A 24,160-nucleotide genomic window follows, 5' to 3' on the forward strand; every position below is an offset into this window, starting at 1 on the left:
GAGAGACCTGGTGATGACGGAAGGAAAGAGTGAGAGTATGAGAAGGAAGGGATGACAAGTAAATGGACAGAGAGACCTCTTGATATGTTAGAGTCTAAAGGACATGAAGCAAAGAAAGGAGGGGGTGCAGGGAAGGGAAGGAGGGTCAGAAAACGACAGCGGGAGGTCAATCTAGAAGGAGACATGACAACACTCGTTACCATGTCTGAAACAACATTCTGTATTTTCATAGCCTGTTCTTGCTCCGTGCTTCCTCATTCATAATCGCATTAGCTTCACATTTTTACCCCCGAGGAGCCGGCAGCAACAGTGAGGAGGAGGATTTAATGCTGATATACAACATTATCTAAAGGCAGCCACATTATCGGCTGCTGTCGGCTGTTGTTTAACTGATGGGTCCACTGTCTGCTCTTAGCCTAACATGTTTTCATACATCATCAACACTGACAATAAATAAGAGAATAGTAAAGAGATTAGATAACACTGTAAAGTGACGTAAAAACAAAAGTTTAGTGTAGTAAGTTTACACTAAAGTACATTGGACAAAAGTGTACTAAGAGGCTTCATAATAGTTGGATAAATAAAGTATTTGTATTAAATTCATTAAGAAAGCATTCCATTCAAATTAAAGCAAAAGTTATGTTATTCTAAATGTGTGTGTGCTTGTATGTGTCTGTCAGGCGGGCGAGGAGACAGAATATAAAGTACGGAGACCCCTGGAGTCAGTGTCCAATCACAGCAGACGGTAAGGAGTCATGTGAATAAACTGTCTCTGTTTTAAAGCTTTTCCTGTCATCTGTTACATAAAGGAAAACCCGCGCGGTTAGTATGAACTTAGAAACAGAGGATGTCCACTTACATATACACTCTGTGACTGATTTATGTATTTGAAGAGCCATCGTGGGCATGGACGATAAAGCGTCACAGCTGTTTGGCTCCACAAGAGATCTGCATGAATCCCTGACTGTGTTTTACTTTTGGCAGTGAGCAAATACTTAAAGAGCACACACACCCAGTCTTGATGTAAAACGTCTGTCATGTATGACGATACAAGGAAGTATTAAGAGACTTTGACTGGATCCCTCTGTGGAAATAAAAATGTTTTAGTTCATTATTGAATCAAGGGTAGTGGAGGTGAAGTCTGCTTGCAATCAATCTCCGTGTCCCTGTTCCAAAATTCAATCTAAGCAGGTGTTGATAATGTAGTAAATACATCAATTGTCTGAATTGTCAGTATGCAGACAAAACATTCGATGTGTACTTTTAATTTACTTCTTGTATAATTATTTTTATTTGTGTTTTGGTATTTTTAATTGGCAGTATGATTGTGTATTTCCTGTACAAAACCTTCAGATATGTAGATGTTTTGTAAACTAACTGAAAAAACAAAGACAGTTATTATATAGTATGTGTAATACACCATACTCAATTAGTGTGTAGTATGCAGGTGGGACACACCTGCATACGTAATGTCTTCACCGCTAATCATTTTAAAAGTAGATGTCACTTTTTCGAATTGTTCATACTTTTACTTTTGCAAAAATACTCATTCACAATTGCTGAATTACCATAATGCAAAAGATAAACAGCACTGACCTGGAATATTCTGTAAAATACCCTTTATTACAGTTCTGTTCACAGGCAGAAATAGGGCGCACTCTAGAGGTTGTATTTTGTGACTGCAGTTTTATCTGCAGTCCAGCTAAACTGGGGGGAGTTACTACAATTATGAAACTGATAAAATGTTGTATAAATGTCTTTATAAAATGTAAATATGTTTTGCTGTTCTTAATCTGCTTTTGTCTGTGCTCATTTTTGTTTCTCTGCCTTTTAAGTGTCAAGAGAATTTTTTTTAAATCCCTCAGATTCAGACCAACCATACTGAGCGTACATGATCATTTTTTGTCTCGGTTGCTTCGTCAGATTCGGACTCTGTGGAGGTGAAGGTGGTGTACGGTGTGGAGGGAAACTCAACCTTCCTGGAGTGTGTTCCTCGCTCGCTGCAGGCTGAGCTCAAGTGGACGGTGCAGGAAACGGAGAGCCGGCAGCAAAGTCTCAGTCAGACGCAGGTGAGTCCCTCGTTTAGCCGACTCTCTCAGCAAACATCAGATTGTAATAAAAAAAACAATTCCACAAGGATGAATCAAAAGATATTTTTTACTATAATTACAGAACTATTAGCTTTATGTTTAAATACGATCACTAACAAACTAGAAGGCTACGACCCACCGGTGTGAGGTAACAGACAAATCTCAGCAGTTATTATCTCGGCACAATGGGGCACAGACGTGTTAAAAAGCCTCCTCACCCGTTCTGTATAGGAGCAAACGCTGCACCTGAACTTAAGTATTTAGTTTATACTGAAGATGAAGCTTCCTGCCAGAGCAGATCCACTCTGACTCTGTTCTGCACAGATATTATCATAAAACTAGTAGCACACGGTACAAAATATTAAGGAAAACCTGAGATGCACGTTTTATTTTCCTAAAGCAGAGTTGTTCTGTCGTCAAGCTTATTTAAAGTGCTTCACTAATTTGACTGTATTTCAGTGAAAAGCTCCTGTAGCCTCAGTGTCAGTCAACAAATACTGGCAGATACTCAGTAATACTTTAAACTGACCTCTGCTCTGTGACTTTCTCCCGCTCTTAGATCCCTCGGGGCGATGAGAACCGCTTCCTCCACATGAAGCGGGGGTTGCTGATTCAACGCCTGCAACTGGCTGACATTGGCCTCTACACGTGCTCCAGCCACGAGCACACCTACATCCAGGTCCTGGCCCAATACCGTGTTCACGTTATCCCCAACGACAGCCTCCACCCAACCCGCTACCAGCAGAGCCACAGCCCGAACCAAGCGGGCCCCGTGATCCTCGGGAAGATCCACCAAGCCGGGGCAGGGGTCGCCGGGTTTCTCGGCCAGTCGGGGGCCTCTCATCCACCACCACCTCTGCCGGGACAAAGGAACTCGTGGCTGGCCCAGCATCCTCAGCAGCTTCCTCTGAGGAGCTACAAAGACCTGCACATGGTGGGGACCAACAGTCTGAGCGTGGACGAGTACTGTGAGCAGCTGTGGTACCGCGAGAAACGCCGGCAGCAGAAACTCCGCACTCTGAAGCTGAAACAGGAGAGCAGGAAAGCCCGGGTGAGGAGGAACAACCCTCCTGAGATTCCCCTCTAGTCGCCCGGAGAACACAGAGACTGTCTTCGGACAACAGATCCTGTACATGCAGAGAGGACAAGGAAAGGTTTAAGAGAGAATGTTTGCTTTTTGAGCAAAAAAATGCCAGCTGGTAAAGTGTCACCAACTGTATTTGCCATTAAAGACTGACAGTAATAAGAAAAAAGAGAGAAAAAGTGTATCCCTCTGTCTATGAATTTATGTTATTAGCAATATTCATTATTGTTTGGGACGTATTTAGCTCCAAGCTGCAGCTAAAATTGTAAAATATTATTTTGTACGTCAAAAAAAGTTCAGACTCTGCTCATGACACACACGTCAGAATCACGCGTGTGCCAAGTATTACGGCGTATAACACATTAAAGCATGCAAAGATGTTGCAGACAGTTTAGACACTATCCCGCGTTATCTGGCCATCTGAACAGAAACTAGTAGACACGGTTAAATGGGAAATAATGCAGCTGATCTGATTTCTGCTAACATTATGTCAGCTTATTAACACTCAAGTACAAGCTACAATTTTATTGTGGCTCTCAGATGTACCTTAACATTAATATTTGTTGTTTTTGCTAAAATATCCTGATTAGCCAAGATAATTAGCTTAGCAATGCCAAAAACCGTTTAAGCTGACTGACTTGAGTTTAAAGTTGAGTAGGGAGACTAGTACGCTAAAGTAGGGAACCTTGTCAGACTAATTACTTTTACTTAAATGTTATGAGTTTGCAAGTATAGGCTATATACACTCCAACAATACTTTTTGGAGAATGTACCCTTTTCTACCCAAAATATCTATTTAGACCTTCAATACAACCAGTTCTTTAGTGCACCTTAGCTGACATGAAATGTGCTGCAAATCTGCAGATTCTTCATAACGGACTGACATGCAGGTGGAAATGTATCAGGATCTCACACACAATGCAGACAGAAATATGTTTATTATATATATACACAGCATAATTTAAGGACAGAAGACTAAACAAGAAAAGTGTTTGCCCACTTCACTGCTATACAACAAAAACATGTAATGTTTTCAACATTAATATTTATGTTTATGCTCTGTTTCATACGTACCTAATGAGTGGAATAAAGGCCTCAAAGGAAACGCACACATGAAATGGACCTTGCTTGAAAATACACTTTGTAAAGCTTATTAATTCTTCTGCATAACCAATAATTGTTCGCATTATTCGCATCACTGTATATTAAAGAACTCTATTTTTGATAGTTTTCTTCTAGAATTTAGTGTATTTTCTCAGTGTTTTTATAAACTTGTGTGTTTCTCATTTAAGCAAAATTAAAACTTTTGTTTGAACTTCATAACTCTACTTTGTAGATCAAGAAGTGAGTACTGAAATTGTGTTAAACTGTATGTGAATAGGCCACAAAAATGTCAAATAAAAACATAAAAACTTTTAACGTTTTAAATTTTCTGTGAAATAGAAGTCACTCACATATTGTTTGCATATTATTACTGTGGTTAAATTTGAGGGTTGTCAGAGAGAATTTCCAAATGAACAAAAAGTTGCAGACAGGTCCCAAAAGATGCTGTGGGAATATATTACATGTATTACAAGCAATTTCATATTATATATTAGATATTGTATAATTTGTTGTTAGATTCAGAGTCACTTCAATGAGTGATTAAAGTGTTAAAGCAAGATGTTTTTCAAGTACTTTTTGTACATTTTCCTGATTATACTGCCGTACTTTTACTAAGTAACATTTTCAATGCAGTGCTTTTACTTTTACTAGTATTTTTATAGTGAGATATTAGTATATTTACTTTAAGTAAAGGATCCTAGAACTTTGTTAATCACATTTACTGATGCTTTTATCCAAAGCGACTTACAATTGCTAAGTGTGTCAGAGGTCACACGCCTCTGTAGCAACGAGAGGTTATGTATCTCGCTCAGTGACACATTCGTGGATGGGTACGGTGGGAATCGAACCTGGATCTCTCACACCAAAGGCAAGTGTCTTACTCAGTGTGCCATTTAATTGATGCTTTTACCCAAAGCAAAGTATATATGTCAGAGGCCGCACACCTCTGGAACCTTTCTTCTTCTTCCTACTTTTTTCTTAATGTCAATTCAGTTCAATTCAAATCAGCTTTATTGGCATGAATGTCAAACAACAATATTGCCAAAGCTTAAAATATTATACAAAACAATTCATTTCACGCAGTTCATAAAAATATTCAATTCAATACAAATAAATAAAACGGTAAATGTGTGTGTAGCAGCGTGGTGGTGCAGTTGTTAGCACTGTCACCTCACAGCAAGAAGGTTGTGGGGTTCAAACCCCAGTTGCCCCGGCTTCCTCCTACCGTTCAAAGATATGTGGCCCTGGAATGGACTGGCGACCTGTCCAGGGTGTACCCCACCCTTCGCCCGATGACAGCTGGGATTGGCTCCAGCCCCCCACGACCCTGTACGCAGGATAAGCGGTTCATGATGGATGGATGGGTAAAAGTGTGTGTTAGAATAAAATTAATAGTAATAAAACAAATATAAAACAACATTCCATGGACTTGATAACATCCTCATTAAAATGTGAGGAGTGTATCTTAATGTTACCAGGGATTTTGTTGGTGTACTTTTCCATCCTTTTATTATTATTATTATTATTATTATTATTATTATGATGTTAAGAACAGGACCCGAGGAAAGTGATCCACAGTGGAGATGTAACTCCAGAAGGGGGCAGTAATGCGCAACATCATGACCACCAAGCGAAACACCACAGAAGAAGAATTCAACGACGCTCGGTCGTGTTTGAACTGTTTGAGCTGAACCACTGATGGAAACGCGGCTGATGGAAAAGTAGCCGAACGTTTGAATTACTGTCAGCGGAGAAGGTAAAGAAGTGTCCACTTGAAAGTGTCAAAGTTTGCTCCACATCTGTAGTTCGCGTTTAACAGGGACATCTGTTTATGTCTCTTTGCTAACGTTAGCTAAGTTAGTTACAGTTAGCCGTCGCTAGCATGCTAACTCGCATGGCTCCCTGACTGCCTGCCTGTGAGTTGAGTTTTCCGGTCAATAGGAGACATTGTTGTCGGATTAACAGAACATACAGTTTGCATCCTGTTTCCACAGCATGCATTTGTTTCAATGATCAGCGTGTGGGTTTTCTGCTGAGGGAGCAAACAAAGTAATGCTATGCTAGTTTGTGTCGCCAGCTAACTGCGACTGAAGAAATTTTAAAGTTGTGTTTATTACCTCCAGGTAAGGATCCAAGTGGACCGTACAAAGGGAAAAAATAAATAAACCTAAGGGTCCCACATGTCTGCTCCAACACTGCAACAGCCCAGTTTCCTGCTGGTGAGTCTCTTTTTACGTTGATCACATTTTCTAGTCGAGAATCAACATGATTAATGAACGCTTACATCCAAATCTTCATCTCACTCTCTGTGATCCTTACACTGTCTTAAAGCTAAATCTTTGAGCTGATTTTGTTTTTAACTTCCATCTGAGTAGCGACAGATGAATTGTGCTCATTTATGTGCTGTGTTGTTGCTCCAGGCCAATCTTAAGGCTGATGCCACCACCAAACCTCTCCTCCAGAGATGCCAAGATCTGGTGAAGATCATCGATGAATATCCTGCCAAGGTACTGTTAACACTCACACCGCTGTCTTGTGTTTGCAGTCTTATGTAAAGTTGTGAAAGGCACTTGTCCTGAAATGACTGATTCATGTAAGCACAAACAATTGGATATGGCCAAAATTGATTTATGATAGTTTCACAGCATTAACTGATTTGGTGCACTAGATGCTGTTATGGGCGGGTTCACACCGACCTTGTTTAGTGCAGTTGAACAGAACTGAACCCTGGAGCATTTACCCCTTTGGAGCGGTTTGTTTGAGCTGGTTTGAATGTTGGACTCAAACTCTGGTGCGGACCAAACAACCGCTCTCTGGTCCACCTCGAAGAGGGAACTCTGGAGCGGGTAATTTCTGCTGAGAACAACATTCGAGCCACAAGTGTCCTGAGGCAAGTTCAACGAGGACAGAAACCTCCCCTGGGGCAGAAAGGAAAATGCACCCTTGAGCTCTATTTTCAGTGTGAATATAGATAATAGAAAAATTTAAATCAAAATATGAAAGATCATATAAAACATGCTATAACAACAAATATGTACAATATATAATAATAATATGTAATATCTATTCTTGATGAGAGGTCTGCACCTTTTGATATATGGAATTTTTTTATGCATGTAGCATATAGAGATGTATATGCATTAAGTTATGATTCATGGACTAAATAAATATAAATATAAGCTGCTTTAATAAAAGGCCTTTACTTACTTACTTTGTGATTTTTGCATGTTTGCAAATGTGGCCCACGTACTTCACTGGTCCCCTTTGTATGGCAAACGCAAACAAGTCGTGGTATGTGATCTGTGGTGATAAGGCTGTCGGATGCAGAGAAATTCCTGGATTGTTAAATTATTTAATACCCGCTGTCTTACGAGAAGGTCTGATATGCGCTGCAGACCAACAAAAACATAAACCTGCTGGTGCTACGTGATATAAAATATCCAGGTAGAAATTAATTGGACGATATTTCCACCACATGGCTTTTTCTGGACAGTTTGAGCTTCACTACATCATGCTCGCGTTGGTTCGATTCAGGAACCGGACCTGTGGGTGTTATTTTCTTGCTTATAAATTTCTAGAAATATTTGGGAAAGACTGTAATTGGATTTGTACACGCATCATTACGAACGTAGTCAGCTGTTTGTCTCTTGACTGGATACAGCAGGGCAGTGCTGACCTTTTTATGGTTTTAATGCTTGAAGAATGAGGAGACAGCTGCCAGCACTGTGACTTCTTAGTTTCACTTTTAGTATCTTTACTTTCTCTTCAAAGGGAGTTTGTACTTCGGACTGTAATTTGTTGTTTGCATGCTGAAAGAGATGCACAAAATTCATATACTTTCTCCTGGTAAGATGTCAGTTAGCACAACCAGTGATGCACCAGAATAGCTCAGTACATAATAAATGATTGTTCATCTAGGCATGTGAGGGTGTCACTGTGGACAGTTGGAGGTCTGTTTGAGAGCAGCTGTTGGAGCTTCAGTGAGCTGCACAAAGGATGAGTGAGGCAGCAGTATTACAGAGCGTGTGTGTGTGTTGCATTGTGGTCAGTAGCTTCAGTTTTCACAATGTCACAGTGAGACTGGCCACAGAGCTGCTTTGAGGACAACGCTGACCCGTAACCACACCAAGTGTAATTTCTTTTGCTATTACTATTAATGTTTACTCATATTTTGAGTCTAAACTTGGTGTATCTGAATCAATCTGGAACTTCTGCTGTCCCTTAAATCACCAGTCTTACCTCCCAGAAGTCAGAGGCTTCTGTCATAGTGGTGCTTCGACTATCTCAATTAATAATACCAGTTAGTTTTTTTTCCTTCCTCCAACACTGTCGTTTCAGTGCAGCTCTGCGTTGCATTGTCTTTTACTGCAGGTTATTAAAACTGAGATGTCGGTGTTATAATGTGCTTCCGCTTTATGGTCACAAAGTGTGTGTGTGTTTCCCTTTAGGAGCTACACTTGATTTTCCCCTGGCTGGTGGAGAGTGTGTTTGGCAGTCTGGATGGCATAATCGCCGGCTGGAACCTGCGACTCCTGCATTCACGGAACAATGAGTACAACATTGTTATGGAGTTTCTAAACCCCAGGTAGTTAGTTAGTTTCTCTTCTGTACGATCACAGCAAACTGTGTTCACATAAGCTTGTAATATGTTTGTTTAAAGCATCAAATCAAACTTCTTTTCTGATTTTGTTTTCAGCGGGCCGATGATGAAGCTCGTGTATAAACTTCAAGCGGAAGAGTACAAATATGAAATCCCTTTGAATTATCTCCCGGTAAGAGCGGTTGTGTCTTTGGTGTTTGCATCATTAGCTGCACTTAGTGATTCTCTCTACCTAATGAGTGTGTGAACAGCTTTTTAAATGTCAAGCACAGACATCCCATCGTCGATAAATGAGTTATTCCATGTAAAAGCCCACTGTGAGCATCTAATAATGTGTTTTTGCTAGTTTTGACTTTGTGACGTGGCGTTGTGACTGACCTGTCTAATACATGTATCAAGCAAGACGTTCAGCACTTCACCTGTGCATATTTATGACCTGTTCTCAAACTGAACTGCTTAGATAGATGCCTCCTGCGGAGTGTTTACAGAAAACAACAGAGCACCCACTGCGACAGTGCAGTTTGAGTAACAGTGGGGCTGCTGGAAAATAGTGATCAATAAAGAAATATTATGCAGTTCAGACGTGGTGCAACACAGCCAATTACAAATAAATCAGAAAAACTGATATCCATGCAGAGCTGTATTTTTGACCATTGGACTTAGATAGTTGGCAGTTATGCTGATAATATACAAAGTTTTAGATTTAATAGATAAAATATTAGAATTTTTGCAATATTTATAGATAAAGTTTGGTTAAAATGCTAAAATTTAACAAAGTTATTGTTTGTTTGGTCTGAGGTTTAGGTTGGGGAAATTAATACTTAATCTGACGAGCATGTTTTTGATTTCTGCATCAATTGTGACACATTTTATCACAAGTTGCATCATGTATGACAAAGTGCAGGAAACTGGTATTTGTTTTGACAAAATGTCAAGCATAATAATAACTATAACTATTTGTACAGCACTTTTAAATAGAGGTAAGTAGGGCTGAACGATGAATCGTTTTCAAATCGAAATTGTGCCATGCGCCTCCTGTTTACGGTCCTACTCACCTATCAGAGCGGGCACAGGGTGTGTACATATGCCAACAACAAACGAAACGTCGTAATCTCATAATCTGGCATAAAAATCACAATTAGATTTTCCCCTCAAATCGTTCAGCCCTAGAGGAAACGAGGTGCTTTACAGTGATATAAATTTAAAACATAGACAAGTCACATAAAACCTGGTATCACACACATTGGTTTACAACAGTGAATATTTTAAATATATATATATATATATATATATATATTGCACAATTTAAAGAAAATAAATTACACATCACACATTGAAAGCTTTTTTTGTAGAAATGTGAGTTAAAACCAGGAACAGACTCTGCGAGCCTGATAACCATAAATCCGCCCCAGCTTGAATTCTGATCCTTGGTGTCTCTCGAAGGGTCCTGTGAAGGCCTGCATCCAGGAGGGCGTCCTCCCAGACTGTCCGCTGTTCCACAACAAGCTGCAGTTCCCCCTGTCCGGTGTGACTCTGAACCTTGCTCTCAGTATCCTTCCCAACACTAACCTGTCTGTGTTCATCTTCCCAGCATGATGTTTTGAAATGCCAATCGATCAAACCCCAAACGTATTCAGTTTAGTCTATAGAGTTTCTAACAAAGCACTCGCTGTCAGACAGTGAGCCAAGGCAAGGGGCGGGGACTTTACATCGTTGTGCTGTTGGGTTATTCCTTAATGTTCTTCAGATCCATTTGAATTCTTCATGTTCAATTTTGCCTACTGTCTCCTTACGCCAAAGGTGAGTTTGTCAAAGCGCTATCACTGATATTCTATCTTAGTCTATTGTTAAAATTGTGAGGAATCCTAAAAGTTAGTTGTTATTTCTGTCATTTTATGCTTTATACAGTATATTGGTAAATAATAATAAAAAAAAAAACTTTTGTTTTAAGAGTGAGCACCACCAGCTGGCTTATTTCGCACAGGCAGAACTGATCCGGACTGCTTGTGTTTTCAGAACTACCCCCAAGGCCAACATGGAAGCTCCTCTGACAGCGCCTACTTTGTGCTGGTGGACACTTACCTCAAATACTTCCTCCCCAGTGAAGGAAATGTACCTCCTTCCCCTTTCTCTGACTCCAGAGGTTCTGTCACTGCGCCTTCGCCAAGGTATTTATAGCAAGAAAGATTTAATAAATCTGTTTGTAGCAAGACAATGTGAAGATCACAATGTTATTTTGATGTACTGCATTTAAACAGACCTTTATAATGAAGAAAATCCCAGCAGGTGGAACAAGTACACAGTATAAGTATTTTCTTTTATGTTCCACTCTCGTCCCACCTTAATTTCAACAGATCCTCCAGTGTTTCTTTTGCTGGTTACGGCGTTCACAGCCCCAGTCTTCTCAAGCATCACATATTCCATCAACCCTCAGTTAACGCAGATCCCGCAGCCCAGGAAATCTGGAGGTCCGAAACACTGTTACAGGTAAGACGCAAATCAAGCTGTGGCATTGATGAACAAAATGTTCTCAAAGTAAGAGATTATAGAAAGGTTTTACAGTTCAGGATCTGAATCTGGAAAAAAAACCCAAACACTTTTTTATGTAAATATGCTAAAAGTTTGTGTTTGTGCTAAGATGTTTGTGGAGATCTGGCTCCATCACTACTCCTTGGACATGTACCAGAAGCTGCAGTCTCCTCAGGTGAAGGTAAGAGAAATATTCCTCTCCCTCCCCTCTCCTCCCACCTTGCACTGCAGTACCGCACAGCTGGCTGTTGACTGGCTGACCACACCCGCCCCCCTCCCCACCTCCACCGTCTCGGTCCCATCTCGGAGAAAGCCCAGGCTGCTGGCCAGCAGCCGTGTGGTTGGTAATTTTGTCGTTGACTAGCTACCGTTAGGAAGTCCCACTTTTACAAAAAGTAAATCTGTGTATGGACTGAGTTTTAAAATGTACTAGCTACTGTGGATGGTAAATACAAACAACACCCCGAGCCTTCTAGGGTGAAGTTGTCCCTAAACAGAACGTTGTAGAGTTGAGCAACTGTTGAAAACTTTGGTTGCAGCTGGTTCTTTTTCAGTGATGAATAAAGAGACATGAATCAGCTGACTGAAGTCAAAATGTTTCTTGAGTTGCATACAGTGTGAATGCACAGCAGGCATCCCTGTTCCCCACTTTAGCAGCGTCACATCTTCAAGGTCATATCTGAAGTGTGTTTTTAAAATCCCTTTAGAATGTATAGCGTATGAGTAGCTGCAGAGTAACCATTGCATTAAGGAATTTGGCATGTGTTCCTGGTAGTAGTGCTTTTGCTTCCTTTTCACATCCTTTGCATGCCGGCCTGTGTCACCAAGTGTGTGTTTTCTTAATACCTCCTCTGTGTGTGGTTGCACGTGAAACACCAACATAAAGCAATGTGGCGGTGAAGGTTTCTAGAGACTGCACAGGAAGTTGTACAGATAAATGTGAAGCATGAGTAGGTCAGCCGCTGAGTCGCCCTGGATGTAGATCCTTATGCATTTAGACATACAGTAGGGAGAACAAGTATTTGATACACTGCTGATTTTGCAGGTTTTCCTACTTACAAAGCATGTAGAGGTCTCTAATTTTTATCATAGGTACACTTTAACTGTGAGAGACGAAATCTAAAACAAAAATCCAGAAAATCACAACACAAGATTTTCTATTGGGTTCAGGTCTGGAGACTGGCTAGGCCACTCCAGGACCTTGAGATGCTTCTTACAGAGCTGCTCCTTAGTTGCCCTGGTTTTGTGTTTCGGGTCGTTGTCACGCTGGAAGACCCAGCCACGACCAATCTTCAATGCTCTTACTGAGGGAAGGAGGTTGTTGGCCAAGATCTCGCGATACATGGCCCCATCCATCCTCCCCTCAATACGGTGCAGTCGTCCTGTCCCATTTGCAGAAAAGCATCCCCAAAGAATGATGTTTCCACCTCCATGCTTCACGGTTGGGATGGTGTTCTTGGGGTTGTACTCATCCATAGACCATAAAGCTCTATTTTTGTCTCATCAGAGACAAAATCAGATTTTTGTCCTGTAGCCCATCTCAGCCTTGTGCAGGTCTACAGTTTTATCCCTGATGTCCTTACACAGCTCTCTGGTCTTGGCCATTGTGGAGAGGTCGGAGTCTGTTTGATTGAGTGTGGACAGGTGTCTTTTATACAGGTAACCAGTTCAAACAGGTGCAGTTAATACAGGTAATGAGTGGAGAACAGGAGGGCTTCTTAAAGAAGGACTAAGAGGTCTTCGAAAGCCGGAATTCTTACTGGTTGGTAGGTGATCAAATACTTATGTCATGCAATAAAATGCAAATTATTTAAAATTCATACAATGTGATTTTCTGGATTTTTGTTTTAGATTCTGTCTCTCACAGTTAAAGTGTACCTATGATAAAAATTAGAGACCTCTACATGCTTTGTAAGTAGGAAAACCTGCAAAATCAGCAGTGTATCAAATACTTGTTCTCCAGGCGGCTACCTTCTGTGGTTACTTTCAGTCACTCAGAAAAAGTGTTTGAAATGATTCATGGAAAAATCACTTTGTATAAAGGGTGCCCTGATATATATATGGTTATGTGCAAGTCCTTATTTCCCTGAATCACTACAACAGAGGTGACGAGTGTAAAGTAAGCACTGCCGATAGGGTTAAGTTAGTCACATTTATGGGAAATACACCAGGTTAAAATCAATTAAACCCAGAGTGTAAATGACGTTGTTCAAAATGCTTTGTAGTTGACAGAAGATAAGATCTTCCTTTGTTGAAAGGAGAAATTCAAATTGGCACGACAGCACAGAGGAATGTAGTGCAAAGAGTAAAAGTAAAATCAAATCGGAAGACTGAAGTTGACCTCGTTGCATTCCTCACAGGTGGTAAGATTAAATAAAGATGCACGATTTGTGCGAGAAGCTTAAAGCTTGAGTCTAAAGTGTACAACTAAAATAGCTATGTGCCCACATCTTATAGTTGCAGTACATTACATAGAGGTAGAAAATCTATTTCCCTTTTTGAATATTTTATGACCATGTTATATACTGTGGGTTTGGTTGCCCCCCCAACAAAAGCCCTCCCAGTGAGACTTTGTGCTGGTGTTGTTTGTTCCTTTTACCCTTACAGTCACACAGGATGAGGCCCTTTCCTGCGTACGCTTTGACCCTCAGCTGTGTAGATTGCATGGATAGTGTGATGCAGTACACACTTGCTTATCCACCCTGTAATACTGTTTCCTCAGTATTTATGTAGCAGTAATGTCGTCTGCAGTTACTGCAAAATCTAAAGTAACAGAGTAAATGTAAATGCTCCGTACTTGTATAGCGCCCTTCTAGTCTTTTCGACCACTCAAAGCGCTTTTACACTACATCTGCATTCACCAGTCACTCACATTCATACACTGAGCCTAAGTGCTCAAACAGAAACTAACATTCACACTCACTCATACACTGGCGGAACAGCCGCCAGGGGCAATTCGTGGTTCAGTATCTTGCCACGCAACCAGGGGGAGCCAGGGATTGAACCGCCGACCTTCCGATTAACGGCCAACCCGCTCTACCTCCTGAGCCGCCCCAATAAGAGTGCTTATTGTAAAATTAAGATCAGGACTGCAACTAATATTTTCATTATTGATTAATCTGACTATTTATTTTTATCAAAATAGTTGCTAATTAATTTTCTTATGAATTGTAAGAAAGTATTGAGCTCCATTACTGCTTCATAAGACTGCAGAGCAAACAGTGACAATAACCTTTCAGCTCCTTGTTTAACTTTCTGATCAATGACCTGCAAAATAAAGTGCACGTTTTGTCGAGTGTCTCTCTTCTGCACTAAATGCTTACCCTTTAAAATATATGAACCACGGGTTTGTGTTATTGTGTTGCGTTCTGTGTCCGTCCTGTTACGAGTACACTTAAACTGTAAGATTTTGACTACAGTATAGATTGTACAAAACCATCTCAGTGTTGGATGCCAACAAATCAGTGTAACATAATAAAATGTCTTTTTGTTGAATAAAGATTAGTTTACCACAAAACACATCATTTCCTGTGTGTTGTGCCTCTCTTAACACAGTTGGGCACTGTTGATTATTTTTGCAGTTGTATTTGCACAAAACAAAGTCTTACAGTTTAATGATGATAAACATTAGGGATGGGAATTAATAACAGAAGAATATTTATATTTAAAAGTTAACAAAAACCAAAAACCCACAAAAACTGGTGCATTTTTTGCAGTCACCTTCTTTATTTTTTATTTTGAAACGTTGTCCAGTCACCCCTTACCTGGTTTATATTGCCAATAGCCAGGAAGGCAAGTAATGCATTTCCACATAACCTCCCTCAACAGCTCTTCTGTCATTACTGCAGACCTCTCGTTGCTTCAGAGGGAAGCATGTGAACATTACAACTCCGTCAAATCATTATTATTCATTTGTTAATAGACAAAAAAGTATCTCCATTCATTTAACAGTAGTGATTTTTGCATTTAACAAATATTTGAACCTGTGTTAATGATTCCCATCCCTACAGACATGTCATCCCTTTTGTTTGGAGTGTAGGAAAGGTCTCTGCATCGTTCCCCAGCGGTTGAAGCATTGTGTTTCACAGTCAATGTTTTATTTTTGTTTGTCTCCTCTCCTGTTTTCTGCTCCTTTCCTCTTGAATGTTTTTGTTCTGGTTGCACTCTCCCTTTTTGCTGCCTCCTTTTCTCCTGTTCTCATGGATACCTTCCTCCTTCCTCCTCTTCCTCCCTTATTGTCACTATTCCCCTTCCTCTGTCTTTGCTGTTGTCCCTCCTCCACCGTTTGTTGTGTTGTCTTTCCTCTTACTCATCTTCCTCTCCCCCCTGGTGGTTACGGTTGAACAGCTGGCGCTGCTGCAGTATCGCCTCAGTATGTCCAGCATGCCGTGCCAACCCCACGCCCCACCAGGCTCTGGGACCCTCCACACCTACCAAGTACTTTTACCTTTTCACTCACCCCCGCCCCTCTGGGGCCTCCTGGAGGTAAACCTCAATCAATTAAGGTCACAGTCAAGGGTACTTCTCTTATATTGACAAACACGGTGAGACGTAGTCCCTCCAGTCAGCAGCCTGAGGCTGGCAGACATTGGCTACGACTGATCGGTTTGCATCCTTTTCTGCTTTTGCACATCAGGTTGTAGCTTTTCTAAAAAAAACAGGTTGGCTAGAGAAAAGGTGGAAGTGAATGCACAATATTTTGTCAATATATTAAGACAGTTCAGCCTTATTAAGCAGCAGCAGTTCCCTGTTCATGTTGGCCTCTTTTTACTCTTAGGTAAGGGATTAGTTTTCCCTTCCAGTGACTTTAAAGTTTAGCCAGGTTTAATGCCTTTTAGGCTGTTGTCAGTCTTTTCATATTGGGATCCACAAGCAGCAGTTTGGTTCTTTGCTACAGTTTCTATACGAGACCTCCAGCCTGACTGTAAATTGTGAATTTCTACAGAGAAGTATCCTTGACAGGGAAAGTAATCGTAGAAAGCAGCTTTGGAATTTGAATCTTTGAGCTGCTGCTTCTCTTTTGCTGTTTGTGTTTTTTAAAGCATGTCTTCTTTTGTTTTACATTAATTCTGGTGTGCTTTGCTGCTATATGTGTTCATATGGTTGATGTGTATTTCTGCTGACACTGCTGCTCTGTGTAAAGCAAAATACTACTACATTTTAAACATTTTTTTATCTTACATGCCATTCATTAAATCATTTCATACTAAAATAAATGTTTTTAGTTCTTGTTGGCATTATTTTAGAAGAGGAAACATTGCATCCTTTTGACAAAGCAGCTTTGCTCTAAGCAATTAATGGAGCACTGAGGTCCCACTTTTAATTGTAAATGGATGGAATAAATGGAATTTGATACTTACAATTTGATTTTTGAATTTTTCTGATTAAAAGATCATTTCAAAATGGATGATTAAAAATCTCTAAAATCAAATAAACCGTATTCATTTTCTCATAGTTTTAAACAGTTTTACAACCTCGACTTGGGATATTTAGAACATTTATTATTATTATTATTGAGAGAAAGTTGAATATCGTATTTGGTCACACAGATGAGTGTCCTGACCAAGTTGTTCTGGCATTAAAAGGGTGCAGACGGGAGATGAAATTATCTTGTTAAAAAGAGAAGAAACTATATAAAAACTAGAATTAACGCTGTAAGAATAACTCAGATGAAACAACCATCAGCAGCACTTCTGTCAGTCGCCATTGCTTTTTTTAGAATTTGGGACAAATCATACTAACACAGCTCTCTGTCACACAAAACAGAAGAGCAAGGTAAATTCACCAGTGCATGAAACTGAACAGGGGCTAATGAACTGGTCCAGACTCAGTCTCTTCCCTGTAATACTGGTTGTGATTCATAGGCGTGAGACCTCTGTACTCTGTAAAATAGAAAGTGCTCGGAGCCTTTGGTGATTGTTTGGCTGCTTTTGGACTGGGGATGCGTTATGATTGGCTGCTTTTGTAAACTGGGAGCTGATTGGGTTTCATGTGTTCGTGTAGCACTTTGTGACCGGTTGCCTTTTCAGGAGCCTTTCAGTCCGACGGAGGAGCACGTGCTGGTGGTGCGTCTCCTGGTGAAACATCTGCATGCCTTCTCCAGCAGCCTGAAGCCCGAGCAGCTGTCCTCCTCCCCCTCAGCCCACTCGCACACTCACACCAGCCCGCTGGAGGAGTTCAAGAGGTCAGCTTCATCACACATGCTACTGCCAGACCCCGGCTATGCTGCATTTCTCTAGCATCGCAATAGTACATACATGTGTTAATGAAAGTCACCCTTAACGAACACTCAATGTTTGATGTTCCTCTTGCCTACAGAGTGGTGGTGCAGCGTTTTGTGCAACAGAAACTGTACCTGTTTCTCCAGCACTGCTTCGGTCACTGGCCTCTAGACGCCTCTTTCAGAGCGGTAAGTCTGGCCCAAAATAAATATTTCTGCATTTTTAACCTGGGGGTTCAACAGTCAGTCAGTCAGTCAGTCAGGAGTTAGAGCTTGTGGGTTGGTTCCTTGTTTTCCGGTGATTTAGCTCTGTGTAGACCTGGCGCCTGCAACCTGTGGCTCAAAAAACAGCTCTTTAGCCCATTAGTGGCTCCACAACTCAGAAAATTTTCTTTAAAAACAAATTGACCACTGTATTCTTGGAGAGCTACAAATGGCACACTGCGTCTGATGGACCTCGTATTGCCTAGAAGGGCCGCGATCAGCTCCGGCTGTCGATCGTGTTCAATTAATTGTGCAGCCCTTACGTAAAGTGGCCAAATAATCATAAAAATCATAAAAGGCCTCTTGCAGCCACCTTGTGGTAAATCATATGAATGAACAGTCATTTAGACCAGTGGTTCTCAATGCATTTAAAGGACTAAAATATTTTTGTGGCTTTGTACAGGTCTTATTTTTCTGTCGACCCCTTGCCCTTTCTAGCAGGGGAACTGCGTCTTTTGTTATTCCCATGCAGCCATATAGCTGATTCACCATTTAACACTGCATTTCGGTGTAACAGAAAGTTTCAATGTCTCAATTATTGCAACAAGCAGCCTGTGGTGAGGAGCGAGAAGGTCAGAGTTGTGCCTACAGAATGATGATTTCAGCTAAATAACTCTAGAAACACACACGGTTTCAGTATTTAGTTTATGGTTGAGAGAGAGTGTATCATCTCTGCGTTTAGGTGTTGGAGACTTGGCTGAGCTACATCCAGCCGTGGAGATACACCGGGGAGAAGACCAATCAACAGCCAGACCCAAACAGAACAGTGCCTGACAAATGGTGAGTTCGATGTCTTTGATGCACCTTTTCTGAATAATCAGTAAGTCCTTTTAGAGAGGGGTTTCATTTTCCTACAAACTTATATATATTTGAAAATACGCACAGTACCTGGTGTAACTACCTTAGTGTTAGACTATCACTGTCATACTGTAGTTTAAAGGCTAGATGAGATGCAGGTGATGAGTTTCGTCTATTAGGCTCTGACATTAACTTGCTCTTTTACAGGGAGTCCTTTGTTCACGAGAACCTGCTCATGTACACGAAGCTCTTCCAGGTTTTTTTGAACAGAACCGTGAGGACAGATCTGGTTAACGCCAAAAATGCACTGATGGTTTTCCGGGTGGCCAAAGTCTTTGCTCAGCCAAACCTCGCTGAGATGATACAGAAAGGTGAGGACCGAGATGCTGTGACATGTTGTCACAGAGAGCAGTTTCTTCCAATCAGTCCGTTTTATCTCTGTTTTACTAGGATAGTGAAAATTGTTGCTACTTCTGTTATACGGAGAGCAGAAATGGTTCTTTAAAAAATCTATAAAGTACAAATTAATACAATTTAACAAATTAAACTAGGATTTTTTTATGGTAGGTGGTACAAATACGATTACATTTTAATGATTTAACAAGTTGATGATTTATTAGTAGAAAGAAAATTCATCAGCAGCAATTTTGATGAATAAATTATTTAAAAGCAAAAATGTCAAATATTCTTTGTTTTGATCCGTTGGTAGGTCAAATAAAAGAATCTGAAGAGATTTTGGCTCTTTGGCATAATAATTTGGCGAATAAAAGGGAAAATATATCTAGTTCAAACAAACTAAACCAGGCATCTCTCACCAGGGGAGCAGTTGTTTCTGGAGCCAGAGCACGTCCTCCATCACCGCCAACCCCGCGGCTACCTGACGCCGAGCCAAGGAGGCAGCTTCCTGTCGTCACGACAACGGGTGATGACAGATATGGTGTTCAGGGTGAAGAGCCACGTCTATGCTTTGGAAGGCCAGGACTGCCAGTACAAACAGATGTTCGGCACTGAGCTCAGAGGAGCAGTAAGTTTAGTCATTATGTGGGGGGGGGTTTCCTTGAGGCTTAAGCCGGGGTTGTCCGTGAAGCTGTAGTTCCCTTTGCAAACATTTTATACAGCCTAATAATAATAATTAGGAAGTAATACTGAAATGACCTACAAAGTATAAATGTTAAATCCATTCTACAGGTCATGAAGTTAATCCAGATAATTGCACAAGCCAGACAGACAGCCAAGAGGATTTCGGATCACTCCAATGAGGTGGCGGCTAATAGCTCGTTCCTGTCCTGGTTTGGGATGGGCTCTCCTGATCTCAACAACACCTTCTCCGGGTCCGAGCCAGAGGAGAGTGGGGAATGTCTGAAGAAGACCCACGAATTCCTGGAGAGAGCTTTGGAGAACCTGTGTCAAATCTTCAAGGTGAAACTACTTTAACTGTTGTTAAATTTAGCACAACATTTCATGGCAATCCACCCAATACTTCTTGAGATATTCCAGTATGGACCGAAGTTACCTTGAACAGACATTTAAAGTTATGAATGCCGGATAGATCTTTAAATCTTGACTTTAAGACTGACATTATTTAAGCGTATATATGTGTGTTGTTGTTGCTGCTGCCAACAGAAAGTGTCTGACATTCAGAGGAGCTTTTCAGGTACTCATTCAAGTAGAAACATTCGATGTTTCTTTGTTTTGTAGCTGAACCAAGGGCAGCTGACGCAGCTTATATCCAACCTGGGTTCTTCTGAAGATGACTGCAACGGCAAGCAGCTGCCAGACTGCATCCAGGGAGAGAACGGACTTATTCTAACTGACCTGGGCAGGAGGCAGGTCAGTATTTCAAGAGGTGGTCGGCATACATAAGCACTGTGGGCCAAGAGGCACTAAGACTAAAACCTCGACTGTGTGTTTGACCTTTTGTGCAGATCATAAGTGGACTGCGCAGGTTTGACATTCAGTATCAAGGAGACCCGGAGCTCCAGCCCATTAGGAGCTACGAGAACGCCCTGCTGGTCAGGCTCTTCTACAGGATCTCGTCTCTGGTTAACGAGAGGGTAAGTGGTTTCTGAAGAAGAAGATACAAACTATGAAGACATATTTTACAACAATAGGAATGAAGCTAGTTGGAATTGGTTCAAAACATGGTGACATTTTTGTATTTGCTTCCTTAAATAAACTAATTTTTTAAATACTTTTATAATAACAATTGATCACAGTAATGTGAAAAAGGGTCAATGGTGACAAACTTGTAGTGACATATCATGGAGAATTATCACTTAGAACAGTTATATTATCACACACAGTTGCCTCTTCAGCTCTACGGAGCGTTTAAGCATCTTTCAGATCATTGTTTTGGTTTTACAGCTGCCAGCGTATGTCTGGACAATAATAAATGTTCAATAAATATTCAATAATGTTTGATTTTATTTACTTATTGACTTTATTAAGATGTTTATTTTGTTGAGGAAAAAAAGGACTGGAAAAACTTTTTTTACTCATGCATGTTTGTTAACAAAGATTTTATCACAATTGTTTTGAATGAACATCAGACCTCAGATTTGTGAAGTGATCATAAAGAAGAGTTTTCTTAAATTTTCACTCAGGAGCAAATATCAGCCTTTAAACTCGAAACACATAATGATTTGATATTTATTGTGATAATGAAACTTTTTATCGTGTTAACATTACTGGGCATATCGTCCAGCCCTACGCCAGCATACTGTTTTGGTTCACTCTCACTGCTCTCTTAGTGTTTTCAGCCGGAGCCGTCTCCAGTGAGCGAGCTCCCAGCCCTGCACCAAACAGACAAAACTTCTCAGAAATTTAACTTTAAAGACGTTCATACCCTTCTGCTGTTCTCTTCCCACAGTTCGGAGGACACATGAATGCGCTCTGCTCACGTCCAGACTTCCTGGGCCGCCTGGGTCGTCACTACTTCACGGATCCCAGTTCCAAAACAACGCTAAAGCTGAGCCCGACATCGCGGCCGACATTAGAGAGGAAGCGGCAGCCGAGGCTGAGCCTGCGCCCGCTGGCCAGCTACAGGACGATACTGCTGCTGCTGATCTTCTACGTGTTTGGGGCCCTACTGTCTTTTGGCCCCATATCCAGCACTCTGCTCATCCTCACAGGGGGATTCCTGTACGGACTCTTGATGACGCTGTTTGGAGACAAACTGAAAACACACTAGCCGAGAAACGGGGTTCCTACACGTCTTAAAAAACACACATAATGAATTTGATCAGTTCCAGCTTTGAATGTTTTGTTTTGAGTGGTTCCAAGTCTGATGATTAATATTGTATGTTATCGATTTAGGGGCTGCAACTACTGATTGTTTTTATAATTGATTAATCTTTTGAGCTTTATAACATCAGAAAAGAGTTAAAAAATGTCTTGATTAGTATAGTCCAAAGTGATGTCTTGTTTTCTTCAACCAACAGTCGTTAAACTCTAAAATATAAATTTTACTGTCATGTAAACATGAGAAAAAGCAGCAAATTTTCACACTTAAGACGCTTAAACAAGAAAATTTTTTGGATCTTTTACTTAAAAGATTACTTATCAATTATCAAAATAGTTTCCAATAAAGTTGTTGATCGACTAATTGATTAATCAAAGCCAGAGTTGATGTTAGCAGTGAGGGGTAAGGCTGTTATTATGAGTGCCATGGTGCGCTGCAGTGTTTACTACAGTGTGAGTCGCTTTCTGAACATCTTCAGATATCCAGGACTTTGTAAAGGGACAACATTTTTAAATGGGATCTGTAGGAACCCTGTTGGCAGCAGACCAGCAGCTCTTTGTTTCTTGCTTTTGATATGACTGCATGTGCACTGTTTTAAAATGTAATTCACGTAACCTTGTAAATAAATACAGAGCGTGGCTACTCTGTTAGTTAGGCAATATATTTTTCAACAAGCATCTGAAAACAGGTACATTCAAATTGCGTTGATGGAATAAACTATTTTTCAGAGTGAAAACGATGCCTTTATGTCCAAATGACTCAATAAACTGTTTGCGCTTGTTTGTAGTTTTCTTAATTCAGCGGCGGGAAGTGTAGCAATCTCATACGCAAGTGACTTATCAATAATGCGTTAATTGTAAATCTGGTTTGTCTTGGTTTCAGGAGGAAGTAGGAGTAATAGTGTGATTGATACAGAATGTAGGTCTTCTATCTTAATATCTTAATTGAAGGTGTTAAATCAGGCCACTATGAGCCTCCATATTTCAGTAACCTACTCATTACCTACATGTAGGGGAGAGCGGGGTGAGTTGAGCCGGTTTTTACTTGAGGTGTCTTCAAAGTGAGGACATGACAGTAATGTCTCCAACTAAAATATGAACAAATATATCCCTGGGAATAATGAATTTGGATCTAAAATAAACTGTTTTCAAAATATGGCTTTCCAAAAAAAGTGGACTCTTGGCTCAACTTGCCGCATATGCCCCAGATAGTGAAACATTGCAGCTGTGTCTCCTCGTTTCATATCAACCTATCACTTTAAAGTCATCCTGTTGATCGTTTTTTCTCAAACCTGTCTGAAATTGTTCTGACAAGAATCAACTTGAACATAAAAAAAATCACTTTGAACGGCACAAAACAGTTATTTTTATCTTAAATGTGCTTAAACTTATTCCATGGGCCTCTTTTCATCACAGGGTGAGTAAAATGGATAACTCTTCAAAAATGTGTTGTCACATGACCAATTTTGTCTATGGTTGCTGAGAAACAAGGGGTGGCTTAACTTCCCCACAGGCTCAAATCACCCCGCTCTCCCCTACTGGGTGTAAAAGTTTATTAACACTAAATACAAACAGAAAAAACTAAAAATCCCAACTCAAGATCCACTTGATTTTTCAGGAGTGTTAAAACTTCTCGAACTCCAAAAGCTGATAAAGGCTGTGAGATATGATTAAAGGGGTGGTAAGTGGACTAAGTTTCCTTGGCTGCATTGATATTGGACACAGATGTAAGAACACATGTGATTTAGGATCCCTTGTTCACTTGTAGCAGAAGTAGAAGTTTGTAGCACTGCGAGGAACTATAAATGTCATTTTTATACTGATGACACAATCATTTATGCTACTGCCCCACCCCATGCTCAGACCTGTTTATCTTCAATCATATTTTTCACTACAAAAATCCCTAACTGATCTTACGCTGGTACTGAATTACTCTTCTCCTCTAAGTCCAGAAATCAACTTTTGACTGAGCTTAAAATAAGTACCTTAGATGGGTCGGTTATAGAACGCGTGTGAGGAAGCTACGAAAATAAAATCTGTTTCTCTTACAGAAATAAATCATGCCTGTCTTACAAACCCCCAATTGACATAGTGGAAGATACTTTCATGTCATAACTTGATTATGGGGATTTACTCTGCATGCTACAGCTGCTGAAGCCTCTTGATGCAGTTTATCATGCTGCCTTGCAGTGGTGCCAATTTTAACACACACACATTTGTCTGTTGGGCTC

General features: G+C 40.5%; 2 protein-coding genes across 4 annotated transcripts in view; both read left to right on the plus strand.

The window, feature by feature from the left end:
- Nucleotides 1-4,590, plus strand: part of si:dkey-49n23.1 (semaphorin-3D) — a 113,368-nt gene extending 108,778 nt beyond the window's left edge. The window contains exons 17-18 of the mRNA XM_046028447.1: nt 1,924-2,069; nt 2,650-4,590. Of these exons, the coding sequence (XP_045884403.1) occupies nt 1,924-2,069; nt 2,650-3,177 (674 nt within the window). The 3' untranslated portion in view covers nt 3,178-4,590. The remainder of the gene's footprint in view (nt 1-1,923; nt 2,070-2,649) is intronic.
- Nucleotides 4,591-5,877: 1,287 nt separating this feature from the next.
- smpd4 (sphingomyelin phosphodiesterase 4) lies at nt 5,878-22,710 on the plus strand. 3 transcript variants are annotated; one of them, XM_046028444.1, is made up of 20 exons: nt 5,878-6,034; nt 6,402-6,497; nt 6,699-6,785; nt 8,727-8,863; nt 8,975-9,050; nt 10,322-10,427; nt 10,626-10,678; nt 10,895-11,046; nt 11,233-11,365; nt 11,517-11,588; nt 15,755-15,892; nt 17,437-17,591; nt 17,726-17,816; nt 18,574-18,671; nt 18,897-19,060; nt 19,508-19,713; nt 19,878-20,108; nt 20,388-20,519; nt 20,615-20,743; nt 21,559-22,710. In XM_046028444.1, exons 2-20 carry the CDS (start codon nt 6,459-6,461, stop codon nt 21,877-21,879), a joined length of 2,520 nt encoding a protein of 839 aa, XP_045884400.1. In that variant the 5' UTR covers nt 5,878-6,034; nt 6,402-6,458; the 3' UTR covers nt 21,880-22,710. The 3 variants fall into 3 exon arrangements, with proteins under 3 accessions (XP_045884400.1, XP_045884401.1, XP_045884402.1); XM_046028445.1 differs by having other exon boundaries at nt 15,755-15,844; XM_046028446.1 differs by lacking the exon at nt 15,755-15,892 and having other exon boundaries at nt 5,879-6,034.
- Nucleotides 22,711-24,160: the final 1,450 nt, after the last annotated feature.

This window comes from Micropterus dolomieu, linkage group LG18 (genome assembly GCF_021292245.1).
Source record: "Micropterus dolomieu isolate WLL.071019.BEF.003 ecotype Adirondacks linkage group LG18, ASM2129224v1, whole genome shotgun sequence".
NCBI classification, from domain to species: domain Eukaryota; kingdom Metazoa; phylum Chordata; class Actinopteri; order Centrarchiformes; family Centrarchidae; genus Micropterus; species Micropterus dolomieu.